This window comes from Amia ocellicauda, chromosome 6 (genome assembly GCF_036373705.1).
Source record: "Amia ocellicauda isolate fAmiCal2 chromosome 6, fAmiCal2.hap1, whole genome shotgun sequence".
NCBI classification, from domain to species: Eukaryota; Metazoa; Chordata; class Actinopteri; order Amiiformes; family Amiidae; genus Amia; species Amia ocellicauda.
Window position 1 is genome coordinate 27,850,667 of NC_089855.1, and position 13,923 is coordinate 27,864,589.

Below are 13,923 nucleotides of genomic sequence, written 5' to 3' on the forward strand. Positions count from 1 at the left end.
TCAAGCTTTTAACTGGCAGTGCAGAGTTCTTGTGTATCCTGTCTGGTCGTGTCCCGGTCCTTCCATATATTGCATAATAAGCCACAATATTAAGACTAAATTCAATACTTTATATATATCAGAAAAGCCCCCACCCCCCTGTTGGTGGTAAACCACTAAATTATATCAAAGAAGGTTTTGTTTTTAGCAATGGAAATTCAAATACATTTACACAAAACCTTTTTACTGAAGCTGAGATGAGATGCCACAAAGAAAAAGTTGTTAGTCCTGGAATTTGTGGATCAACTCGTGCAGCTGACAATATGAATTGTTCGACTTTACTGCAGTAGACAGAGAGGAACAGGAAGCGAAAAAAAATCTAAACGAGAATGAAAAAATGTTTCCTCAATACATCCAACACTGGTAAAACTTTTGTTTTGGAATGTGAAAGTCAATATTTAAATACATTTTTTTGTATTATTTCATATTGCTACATTGGAAACTTACAGTACTTTTATTTCCTTCTTGTATAAAGGGGCACACAAAGATAAATGCATTTAACTGGTCCAAGGTGCGGAAACTGAGCTTTAAGAGGAAACGGTTTCTTATCAAGCTGCGCCCGGACTTGAATGTGAGTGTAGTTTTTTGTTTTTGGTTCGCTTTTTTTCATTAAAGCTATGAATGATGTATTGGAATCAAGTGCTTGACTGTAACGCATGATGATTTGTTTTTGTAGGCCTTCTGAAAATCTTCTCGGTTGAATAAACTTGGCAAACTAATTTTAAAATCCTAAATGAGTTTTCCAGTCCCTTCCTGTTTTTGGCATCTCAAAATTTCAGAAAAACATTGCAAAATATAAATCTAATACATTTTGTATCTACTTTTGCTCTATAGCATTGTATCTGTATCAAAACTAAATTTGGATGGAAAAAAGGCAACGTACATTTATTTTTGCTGAATCCTCACTAGCTGTGCAGGGCTTCTTCTGCCCTGACACTGTTAACATGCCGTTGTTTTTGGATGGGTGTGTATTTGATCGTATCTTGCAGCAAAGCAACTACCAGGACACCCTTGAGTTTCTGATGGGCAGCCGTGACTGCTGCAAGGTCTTCTGGAAGATCTGTGTTGAGTACCATGCCTTCTTCAGGCTGTTTGAAGAGCCCAAGCCCAAACCCAAGCCAGTCCTCTTCAGCAGAGGGTCCTCTTTCAGATTCAGGTATCACCAGGCATGATAGTTAATGTAATTTACATAATCCCAAACACAGCCAAACAATGTCCTGTCTTTTACACGTCAATCCCTAGTAAAGGCCAATGCTGTATTGGTTAAGTGATTGACGATATCCTGTTGTGTTTGGGAAGGTATTAATCACGCATTGCCAAATAACTTTTCAGAATGTCATGGGTGTTGTGGTTGATTTCAACCACACTACTTCAGAAGTAAAACCCTTGTACTACAGTGTTACGTGGTAGAGGTGTATGGTAAATGTTAAACGACTTGGGGTTTTGGGGTTGAATTATTTAATATAGCTGAGCAAGATGGATTTCTGAAGGAAAGAATATGTATAGAAGCTGAACCTGGTTTTCATGATTATGCTGTAATTCACGTTGTAATAGTTGGTCTTGCTTATTTAAAATAAAAAATTATTCTTAGTGGTGTAACTACCAATGAAGAGCAGTGGCTTCATTTTTAGCTTACTCGACTTTTTCTGCTTAAAATTTAAAATGGCTGTTTACTTTTACATCTATTATAATGTGCATTTCCTTGAATGTGCAGTTATTTATTTTTTTTGTATTCCAGTGGCCGGACACAGAAACAGGTGATTGATTACGTCCGAGACTCGGAATTCAAGAAGATTCCCTTTGAGAGGTAAGACTCTTCTGGGTTTGTACAAACATGCGTCTTGTTGACCTCATAAACCTTCAGAGACTGAGAAACATGGGATAGATCTAGAACTTTCATGAAGCCAGTGAAGCAAGAGAATTGAAAATGTACTGAGGCAGTGTGAATAGCCTTAGTAATAATGTCACTGTATCCGTGTCTTTAAATTGCAGAATATATTTTGAATCTGAATAGTCTGTGATGTGCAGAGTTCACACTTTGACTAGACTGGAATATATTCTCAAATCGCATTTAATGGATAAGGGATTCCCATGGAGGTCTTAATTGAGGTGGAAGGAGTGTGTGTTGAGCCAATTATGCAGCTGATTGAACCAGAACTGTTACAAGCATTTTTATCAACTCGGGGAGATGGAATATTGCACATACGTCTAATTGGTTTGCATGTGGATTTCATTCACAAGTGCTGTCCAAGACTGGCTTTGTCCTCATTGCATTCGAACATTGCCTTTCAGGAAACACAGTAAGATCCAGTCCAACTTGAGCCTGTCTCCTCAGCCCTCAGAGCGCCGTCCCGAAGTGCCAAAGCAAGTCAGTATCACTGTCAGTACACCCGGCTTCCCTCTTTGGATTTCAGTCTCGAGAGTTTAAACGTCTGTCATGTTCGGTGTGTCTTGTGCGTCTGTGTGCAGCCCAGTTACGGCAGCCTTCTCTCCTCTCAGAGATGGTGACAGAATAATTGTCAGAGGAGTGTGCGTTCAGATATGCGCTGCTTGTTCAGCCTGCAGGGACTGTCGCACTTGTGAGTTACAAAAGACAGACAATAGTGTTACAAAAGACATTTAATAATGCACAGATGAGAGCTATCCTCTCTTGTATTGTAACATTAATATAGAGCCAATGTCATTGATAATGATAATGGTCAAATACTGGATTACATTTTTCAGAACAATAGTGAAACATTTTGCTGCTTTATATTGTCTGAGTTTTAAGATATGCACAGACTGATCAATAACCTGATTTACTACTTTAATGTTTCATTATTGAACTACAGTATTATGACTCAGGACTTTGAATGTTATATTACTTTCAATTAGGGCTCTCCTGCCATGGTCCTTGAGAGTTACAGGGTCAGTTTTCTTTCTAGCTAAGCTCTTAATTAGTTAATTGAAATGATTAGCTTAATTGATCAAGATTTAAAATGCACTTTTAGCCACTGGCTCTCTCCCGCTTTCTGTTTGCAGAGTGCCAGTTGCACTTTTGGAGATCAGCCCGACTCCCCAGCCAAGACATCGAGGCTGCCCAAGGACACAGGGTTTGTGGAGGACACGGCAGGACAGCAGCCGCACCACACCCCCTCATCCCGGAGGAGCCCCCGTGAGGGCCAGAGCGCCGAGCAGGCAGAGGAGGAACCAGATGCAGTCGGCCAGGGGAAAGGCCAGCAGCTGTCGGGCAAACGGCAATCGGAGCATCTGAGCACAGGTCCAGCATCCCGGGCTGCTAGGGGCAGCAGCAACTCCATACCTTACATAGACTGCAGTGACATAGATAGCGAGTATGACGTGGCGAAGGGCCGTGTCACCAGGTCCCAGTCCCAAACAAATGACAACTATGAGGATGAACCGGTGGTCCGCAGTAGTGGCGGTAACGGTGCCAACCCTCGTGAATGTCAGGAGAATCGCAGCAGAGGCAGATATAGGGATCCCCCTACCTTTTCCAGGCCTTCACTCAATTTAACTGAAGAGTTTATTGACGATGAGCCCGACGACTTTTCATTTTACGGCAGCGGGACCCCACGCATGCCGAGACACAGCACTCTAGTCGATGAGATTTTCAGGGGCTCGGAAAACCGTAGCCCCCTGCCTGCTCCCCACACTCCTGGGAGCAAGACTTCCAGCCCGCACATGAGCAGTTTTAATAGGACCGGCTCTCCGAGTTATCTAGAGCAAAACGGTCACGGCTCCAGGCCTTCACTTCGGGAAGATGGCCCACTTTTTAGTTCGAGGCCCAGCCCCCGGGAGGAATGCCAAACGTATGGTAACTGCTCTCCCATTGTAGGTAGGCCACACCTGCAAAAAATGCAGAACGTGAGAAACCGCTCCGACACAGACCCTTTCATCCTCAGTCAGGTCACCTCCACTCCCACAAACGACCACAGGTCGGGGAGCGTTTCCAAAGCAGAGCGCATGGCTGCTTTGGAAAGGCGGATGATTGGCAATGGCCTGTCTTCCCCTGGCCTGCCCAAGATGAGCCCTGCCATGCAGAAGCTGTTTAGCGGCGGCGCAGCGGATCACATGGGAGCCGTTCAAATGATCGACGGCTCGACCAGCAGTGGCACGGAATCCAGCGACTCGGAGTCCGAAATACTCAACCCTTACAACCACCCACTCATGTATGGTAACCCCATTGCCGTGAACTCGTCGCCCATGCCTAGAAACAAGTATTCCTTCGGCAGCCTGCAGTTAGATGAGGAGATAGAGGAAGATGGGTGTTTTAACCTGAGTGATGAAGATGGTGCACGAGTCTTTAGCTGTTAGGGTTAGAATCCATAAGATCCTGGACGTGTGTTGTTTAATTTAGCTTTTCCAGTGAGGTGGCTCTTGGCAGTGTGTATTGAGCTAGTGGTAGGAGGTTGTGTGCTCCTCATAAGAGGATAGATGTGCAGTACACGTTGACGGAAGCCTTGGCCTTCTGTTTGTGGCAGAAAGTGTGGATAAGTGTAGCATGATCTCTGTGCTGCTTCAGGCACAAATAGGCAGGCCTGAATGTACAGTAAGCCTTAATATCTGTGGACTTGGGGAATTCTTCCTGCCATCAAGCAGGGAGGACAAATCTGCTTCGAGACTAAGAGGGATACTGAAAGATTTTTTTTTCTTTCAGGGTGTAAGGTACACCTTCGTTTATTTTTAAATTTTGGGGGGGCTGCTCTTTGATTTGAAATATGGAGGGAAACCACAAGGTCTGTTTTGCTTTGTGTTTACTCAGTGAACGACCTCTTTCCTGTGTAGGTGGTCCTTTGGAATGAAAAGCTTTGAAACCAGCCTTTCCAAGTGCCAACCCTGTTTGCCATGGTGTCTGGGGGAGAAAAACTAGTGTAGTGTAGCTGGTGTAAAAGAATATTGGGACAACACATAGACCTGATAAGAACTAGAAGAGATGTAAGAAACTCCACACACTCTATTTTCATAAAGTGTAACTTAGGTGTTGTAAAGTTTTTCTTTTCTTTCCTTTTTATACATCCCACAGATTGTGGATTTGGTTCTACAACCTCTCCTATTGTGTAGTGATGTAACAAGAACCAGGGTGACCGAGACATAGGTTACCCCCCTTTTTGTGAAACTTGCTTGGAGGACTTTGATGGTGTTAGAGTAACTGTTTTGTATTCAGTTCAGGTTGGATTAGCCCTCTGAAGGTCGTCCTGCTCTGGGGTAGCTGGTTGGTATGGTGTGAGATCTAGTAGTTGTCTTTAAGCAGATTAATTCAGTGGTTCATTCTAATGTCCAAGCATTCCATAATATGCCTTCATGTATGTTTGTTTTTATTTTAGAGACAATTAATACCTCTTGATATTGTGTAAACAGACCAATTAGGTTTTTATTTTTTGTTATAGACTTTTATTCTTCAGTATTTTAACTGCACTTGTCTGTTGCTTTTCTAAAATATATTTTTTAAAATATAGGCAAGTGCAATAGATACATATTTAGTTGATACATCTACGTGAAGAATCTTCAAAGTATTTAAGAGTATAGTGGTTTACTTTTTGATCTGTATGACTTTGATTGTGTAGCTAAAGTTGGGGAAAATCGGTTACATCTCTGCTTCTTTATTTTATAAGGATAAGGATATGGATATTTTTTGCAATGCAGTGTTAGTCTGAAAGATACAATGAAAAGCCAGACTCCACATTACACTTTTTAAGGTTAAACAAAAGGCTGATCTACGGTCAGGAAAAAATGACGACTAACTTAGTCTGCTTTTAATATTTTTTAATGAATATGCACTGTAATTTTTGTTTACAGTGCACCTTTTGAGTTGTCTATTTGATGTGTATCTAGACTTTTGGATTTTTTTACTGAACTGTTAAAACTCTAATGTACTGGCACTCACTCCTGATAGATTTGTGGTGTGATATGCACATTATTAAATGTTGATTTGCCACGGAGAATATAATTTAATCTTGCAATGCAGATAAAAGCCACAAAGCATAAATAATCAGCTAAAATAATTTTAGTAAAACAGTTTGTAATCATTATTGTTGTTGGTTATTCTGACTTTTGACTATTCCGAGTTTTGTTTTTGGTTTGTTTTCGGGTAAGGACATGCAGTATCATTTGGATATTTTGTAGGCAATGGGGTTTTCAATCCAGCTACTGTTAGGTTGGCGTTATAGTGTTATGACAATCTAATATGGAAGAAAGTCATTAATAATGATCTTTGAAAGCATGGGCATTAGTTCAGATCAGTGATGTTTTCTGTTACTGTGGAAATAAGTTTGGTTCTTATACAGTAAAAAAAAAAAACAATTAGTGGATTTTCCCAATAGTGTACAAAATGGATACTGTTCATTGAGTTATGAGGAGGTATTGGAGTCGGCCATCTTGTATAATAAGACACGGTTACCACATTACAGGTAGGTATGACCCGGTCCACATGACTCCCGCCAGGGTCCATTTGTTTTCGGCTCCCCAGGTATTTATATTTGTTTTAAATCTTTATTTTTGACTTCTTCCATTTCCTGCTGGGTTGATGAAGCACTAACTGATGGCTCAGCCTGGCACAGCATGATTCATTCGCTTAACTGTCTTTCAGGCATTCATTGTGGGCACTATAGGCTGCCGAAAAACAATACTTTGCATTTTTTTTTTTTTTTTTCCTCTGCTTTTTTTTTTTTTTTTTTTTTTTTGATAAATTAAAGATTGCTGAAGGTTTCATTCTCATTATTGTCATTTGTTTGCAGTTTTTTTTATTATTTTAATAATACGTGTATATATATATATATATATATATATATATATATATATATATATATATATATATATATATATATATATATATATTTAGAAGAAGAAAAAACCTATGCTTTTTTCCCCACTCAGTGTAAGCACTGTTCTGTCGGCATGTACTTCTGGGAGTGAAGTCTCTCATTGTCCTGTTCTTTTCTCCTCAAAGCATGATGTACCTCTTGTTCCTACTCTGTCCAAATGTTTTATTGTTGTTTACAGGTTAACTGTTTGTAAATAGGGGGGGGTGGTGAATAAAGAGGGAAGGTTAAACTTTCTGCTCCCTTAATGCAGTGATCCTGTTACAATGGAAAGGGTGAAATGAGCCCAACAAAGACACCCAAACATTGAGAGAGGAGAACAGGGGGCTTCAAAAACCCTTTGATTGGTGTTGCATGCTCCATATGTGTCAAAGAAAAAGAAACAAACATGGCTTCCCACGGTTCATTGTCCTCATAACTCATTTCGGTCATGAGCATCTGCTTAATTCAGAGCTGTCTTTGAGAGGCTTATGCTTTAAATATTGAGTTTAATTTAATTTTAATTTTATCATTGACTAAAGGCAGCGACTCGGCACAAAGGCCTCCTTTTTTTAATGCTTGCTTCCAATTGAAACAGTTTATGATTGATAAATAGGGATATCTTGTCCTCCTATATATAGACATTTAACCAACATCAATAACAGTATATTGCAGTCCCAAGTACTTTGCATATATTTTGGCTGCATGATCTCAAAATTAATTCCAAAAGGTGCATTATGTTTGAATGCTGCATGAACATGTTTGAAAAGGAAATTGCAATATTTGGTAACGGCTTGATTCCAATGCATTAACAAGATATAATTGTGCAGCAAATACAAATTATTTTTTATTATAGTTCAGATTATAGTTCTACATTCCCTATAATTATAGGAATGCCATGCTTCAGGTGAAGAATTAGTTTGTATCTTGATCCAAAATTGCTGCAAGCCTATCCCTGTATAATTATATGCTCCTTTGCACTTAATTCGCAATTGATTCGATATTTTGATCCAGGAGTTAATCTTCGGTAGATTTAATGTTATCTTTGAGCTTTACACATCAGCTTTGTGTGATAGTTATGCTATATGAAGGAAGTCAGTAACAGGATCACTGCAGACTCAGGGAGTTACCTTGCTGCATAAAGCAAAGTGCTGTTTGTTGGTTTGCAGAGACGATACCTGCATTTATTACAGATTAAAAACATATTATTGGCATTCATGACAAATGATTGACAATAACTCTACACAAATATGCCTCATTAATATTATTATTACATGTTTGGAGAGAGATGCAGTACATTGTCATTGCAAGTACCCAACATGCAACCCAACAGTACAGACTTGTCTGCTTTGTACTCACCAATCCTAACACCACCCTTTTGGTGTAAAGCATGGACTTGTGTTTCCAGCACCAGAGCTTTTGGTTTTGTAACGGTGTGTCCACTGTACCCAGCACGTGTTTCAGCATGGTTTTTATGGCGGAGCTTCTATCAACCATTTTAACAAGGCTGTGCACTCTGCGAGGCTATTCGCTGGTTTGAGTATCTGTCTAACCTCTTTTGCTTAGCGGTTTCTGTGACCCATAAAACAACACCTTCATCTGTGTTTTTGAGGGGAGAAACAGTTTCTAAATCTCCTTTCTACCAAGCTGGCTTTTATAAAAGTGTTTTTCAAAACAGTGTATTTTATATTAGCGTTTGTTTTTTGTATAGGACAATGTACAGGTGTTAATAGAAACTATTATCACAAATTATTTTTAATGGGACATTTTGGGCACAAATTTGCATTAAAAAAAATATGAATACAAAAGAACTCCTACTGATGAATGTGCTACTTTATTCAGAAATTGAAAGCCACAGTCTGGCTCCAAAACACACCCGACTACCTGAATGTGCTGTGTGTGTTTCCACTGCCAATGTTTTGTAAAAGCCAAGCCAAGCAGAAAAAACAAACACAAATTCTATAAACTGTTAACTGTTTGGTCCTTCACAGCAGGCACAGATACTGATAAATAACATTTAATTTAACGGCAAAAAACGAAATCTTTATGACCTTGTTTACTGTAAAACCTAACCACAGTAACAATGTAGACTGAAGCAAAAGGCCTGTCCTTTTCCACAGGGCCCAGGAATGTATCTGAACACTCGCAAGGGTTTCTGTGCTGCTCTTTGTCTTCCTCACACTCTCTCTCTCTCTCTCTCTCCTGGTCTCGCTCACTCTTGTAACACTGTATTTTGTAGTATTGTACTGGGATTCCTTTTGCATACACACTTGTTTCTTCTGCTACTGTTTTGATATTTCTTTTTGAGAAGGTTTCTACACTTTTTAACATTGTATACGGTTGTGCACTAGTGTCAATAAAGTTGACCTTTGTGAAGTGGGACTCTGGCATCTTCTTTAGACACCAAACGATGTCTTGTGATCGCCTAGACACTAGAGAACCCCATCCTCCGTGTTGTGTTGTGTTAGCTAGAACCCTAGTCTGTTTTCTTATGTATATAATATGTGCGTTATATACATATATTTTGTGTGTTTGCGTTTGTTCGTAGTGTGTGTGAATGCTGAACTTCAAATTAGCTTTTTTTTTGCCTCCTCTCTCTCATAATTATCAGGGATATCCCTCCATCTTTTCGTAACTCCCTCTTGTAGACCTAGAACAGAAATATGCTCTACGGTTAATCATTGTTTTGTTCATACCATATTTGTAGTGCAAACAGAGGAAAGAAAGCAGTGACGGGCAAGTATGGAATCAAGCAGTCTGTAGTCAATGTAGTGATAGTGTCATTGTTTTGACATAATTATATATTTTGTTTTGGTTAAACCACAAATGGAAATAAAAATGCTGTCTGTAGTTATTTAGTAGACTATCCACAAACTGGGCATTGCAGTTGGTGTGAAAATAGAGGCTGAAAGCTGTGGAAGAAGTTGGTGAAGCAAAAAAAACTGAACTCAACTGAAATCCAACTCATTGTCTGAGAATGGTTAAAAAAATAAAGGCCTTTGAGAAACATTGACTCATCCCGGGCAGTGTGACTGAAAGTCCATAGTAAGTTAGCTGCTGCTGGATAATCAAGGAAATGTTGGATAGCTTACACATAAGAACATAAAGTTTACAAACGAGAGGAGGCCATTCGACCCATCGTGCTCGTTTGGTGTCCATTAATAACTAAGTGATCCACATTTAATCAGACTTGTCCTTTTAAACGACCGTGTATTCGGCTACAGGGCTGCTTTACTCTTCTACAGCTATGCCTGCCTGAATGTCCCAACTTTCTCTTTTTCTCAACGCCCTTCTCCTCTCCCTCAGGCTCCATGACTAACAGCCCCCGGCTCTCGGAGACCTCGATGAACTCCCAGGGGACGCTGGCGACTCAGAAGCAGATCCTGTCCCCCGGCCTGAGCCCCGACGCCCGGCAGCCTTCCCCCCTCACCAGTCCCCTGCTGAACGACGCAGGCTGTGTGCGCACCGACGATGAGGATGAAGTCAGGAGGAAGGTTGGTGGTTCATGATTTTGAGGATGTTTTACGAAAGCATGAATGGTCAAATTATGAATTACAAACTGTTTTTCTACTTAGCTAGGCATAGGTAATCTACTTTATTTTGGGGGGTGGGGGGCAGCTGGAAATGCTCAAATCTTTCAAACGTAATTCCTTTGATTTTAACTAAGAAATGTGGAGTTTTCATTTTCATAATTCAGTCTAGTTGAAGCTGAACAGTTTCATACCTCAGTGTCTGCGTTTTCTTCTCAAAGCATCCTTTGTTCACTCACACCTCTGAGAAGAGCCAGTCTGTCATTGTAAAATGAGGCCTAGCCTCAGCCGCCCATGCGTTGTGTAATAAACTTCTTTCTGCTTTTCCAGAGGTTCCCCACAGACAAGGCTTATTTCATTGCCAAGGAACTGCTGACTACGGAGAGGACGTATTTGAAGGACCTCGAGGTGATAACCATGGTGAGTTCCACCAGATGGCGTGAATTACCGTGGATGGGCTATCTGTCATTTTTATTTTTACACCAGGTTATTGGAAAGCACTCCTAGTTTCTTTTGTAGTTTTGTTTTAGTTATTATATGGAAAACGGACTGTAAAAACCTGTTAACAGTAGTAGCCAGAAGGATTTCGACTTTATAAAATAATAAACACAACTAGCACATATGGTTTCATTAAAGGTTTGGAGTGTTTCGTCCATGTTGTGTGATTTGTGGACGTCATTTTTTTGGGAGCCAAGCTAGAAGTAGAGATTTTAGATATTTATGTGATGTTTCCTGGTTTTCTGTGAGGAATGTGTTTTTTTTGTTTGTTTTTTTTGTCCCCAAAACTAATAACTTCTCAGTTTTGTAAAGTTTTTCACCTTCTGTTCCTGTGTCTGAATCCTAAAGTGTATTGCATAAGACAGTCAAATAAGTGGCTTTGGTGACTAAACTGCTTTCATGCTTTAACTTGGTTATATCTGGTTTTCACTCAGAGATGGCGGTTTATTCAGATTTTAGCCATGCATACGAAATGCCTCAGTCCTGTGACATTGTTATGATGAGTATATATTTCCAGACATGCAATTCATGTGCTGATTGACTAAGCAGAATATGAATTTGGATGTTAATGAGCAGAGGTTTTAATTTGTATACTTTTAATCCGGTAGGCATTTGGAAAAGTGATTTGCATGTCTTACAAAACAGAGCTGAGTTTTAGCCGTTTATAGCATAAAGAGCAGCCACAACAGCAGCAAAGTGCAATCAGATGCATAATCTGCCAAACAGGAATTTGGGGGGGAAAAAAAGCAATTAATGATTGAATTAAATGTATTTATTTGAAAATCATGAAATAGAACTACTTGCTGACAGGGGAATATGGATGTAATCACATTTCTTCACACGCTTCGTTTGAAACAGTTATTCAGTGGTTCATATAGTTGAATGAGTTTTGTTTAATGAGTAAGTATCCTTACCTATGAATTGTCTTTTCAAAGTTTTGTTGCACACTGATTCAGCCTAGAGACAACTCTAAAGAATACAGTTGATCCAACTGGGTTATGACTGAGGCTTTAATGCTTTTGACTGCCACTATGTGTGTGTGTGTGTGTGTGTGTGTGTTATATTCATTTATCCATTTTGTTTTTTGGGCAGTGGGTAACACTTCTGCTCTTCTGCTAGTGTCAACAACTTAGTGACGTATGATAAATGTTTTTTTGCTTGCCTAATGCAAATGACTCTTAGCTATTTACTCTCAGACATATGGATGCCTTCTATGAGACTCCCCTGGGACTTTGCATGCAGAAAATATGAAGCAAATCTTAAATAAACAGAATTAGCAAAACCTGGGAGCAACTGGGGAAAACATAAGTTCTGTTCAATCGGTTCAGTTACTTACCAGGGAAATATAACTGATGTATCCTTCATTAACGTGCGACTCGCACGTCCACTGGGGAGGCCTGTTCTGAACTGTCGAAGCATTCGGCACCCTTGGAGGAGTTACTACAGAAAAAAATACGTGTTTTCGTTGGCAACCAGGGTTTTTCCCCCTGTTTTTATAAAGTCTGTTCCTATCGAGGCGTCTGAGTAACAGCTGTTCACCTCATGCTTTCATCCCTTTCCAAGACGCTGCTTTATATGCTGGGCTGCCTTTGTCTGCCTTGCAGAGTAATAAAACCCACACAGTAACCTAAAAAAGAGAGAAACAATATACAGATAATTACAGATTTTATTTTCATTTTAGTAGGAGTAGTACTGCATAGATTGGTCCCAAAGGGAACACGTCTAGTATAATGCAGGTATTGATTGCTTTATTGATCAGATAAACATTTTCAGGTTGTGGTAATTGTAGGCTTTGAATGAAGTGACAGCTTATTATTTTAAGTGTGTAAGTAAAGACCTGATTTAGGCCATTCACTGCCTAACTGCATTTTTCTTGTTTAATGATCAACATAAGTTTGTTCTAATGTTTCACTACCCCCTAACCTACAAAGCTTTTGGGACCGATTGTGCCAAATTTCTGTAGCAATACAATACAGAAATGTTTAATATGGAAAAAAACGGTCCATCCATAGATGCGGTTGTTTTCTTTTTGCCTAAGACTTGCCTTGGTACCTCAATGGGTGATTAATTCACATCGATTACTGAAGGCAAATTCGTTTAATTCAGTGGAACATGGCTCACAGCTCCTAACAGTGATGGAAAGGATAAGAGAATGCCCTAGGCAGATGAATATGAAGTATACATTATAATAAGTGGCTGCATGAATCTCAGTGAAGTTAGGACTGGAATAGATGTTGCACTTTATGGTTGATAACATTTTATTTTTGTGTGAAACCATAAGCAGGGTCTGTGATCAAGTTAATGTAACTCAATTTGATATAGTTGTGATGCTTAACCATTCATTTCTGCTCTGTATATTTGTGGGGGGGTTTCTGTTCTACTTGCCCTTAAAATAATACCACAGCAGACAACTGATATAAATTGTGCTATTAGGAAGCCTTTCTTTTGTTTTATTTCTTCCTTACTTAAGGTACAAGTGTAATTTGAACATCTTCTACATTTATTTTGCCTCTAAATTTTGGATCTCAGGTGTATTGTTGGGGTGTCTGGACAACCAGTTTGGTGGATTCCACGGATATGTAACTCACTTCTTTTCACTGTGTTCTTCAGTCATTCCAAAACGCCATAGGTAAAGATGAGGCGATGCCCGAATCTCTCAGGAATGTTATCTTCTCCAACTTTGACCCTCTCTATAAATTTCACACCGGCTTCCTGAAAGAAGTGGAACAGAGACTTGCTCTCTGGTAAGTGCTCTTTTTTCAGATGCTCTGTTTAAAGGTCTGTTGCGCAGTGTTTCTTAAGCTCAAAATGGAATACATTTCATATTACCTTTTTACTGTTAAGATTTGGTATCATTTTGTTTGCGTAATCGTGTTCTTGAGTTCTACCTTTTGATGCCAAATGCATAATTAAAAATATTAAAAATCCAACCCCAATCTTGAAGTTTTACTGCCTGAACTTTTATCATGTTATATGACATGTAAAAAGTAGACCCCTTCATAACCCCACCCACTTTTTCTCTCGGTATGTGAAGTATAGAAGTGCATAAGTGTCCTCTA

General features: G+C 39.6%; 1 protein-coding gene across 3 annotated transcripts in view; it reads left to right on the top strand.

The window, feature by feature from the left end:
• The window catches only part of farp1 (FERM, RhoGEF (ARHGEF) and pleckstrin domain protein 1 (chondrocyte-derived)), a 101,927-nt gene that overhangs the window by 73,720 nt on the left and 14,284 nt on the right, over positions 1–13,923 (top strand). For 2 of the 3 annotated variants that reach the window (XM_066706737.1, XM_066706738.1), the window contains exons 9-16: positions 515–610; positions 1,029–1,195; positions 1,778–1,846; positions 2,332–2,419; positions 3,061–3,298; positions 10,143–10,330; positions 10,697–10,786; positions 13,475–13,608. In XM_066706737.1, the coding sequence (XP_066562834.1) occupies positions 515–610; positions 1,029–1,195; positions 1,778–1,846; positions 2,332–2,419; positions 3,061–3,298; positions 10,143–10,330; positions 10,697–10,786; positions 13,475–13,608 (1,070 nt within the window). The remainder of the gene's footprint in view (positions 1–514; positions 611–1,028; positions 1,196–1,777; positions 1,847–2,331; positions 2,420–3,060; positions 3,299–10,142; positions 10,331–10,696; positions 10,787–13,474; positions 13,609–13,923) is intronic. The other variant, XM_066706739.1, reaches the window with a different exon arrangement.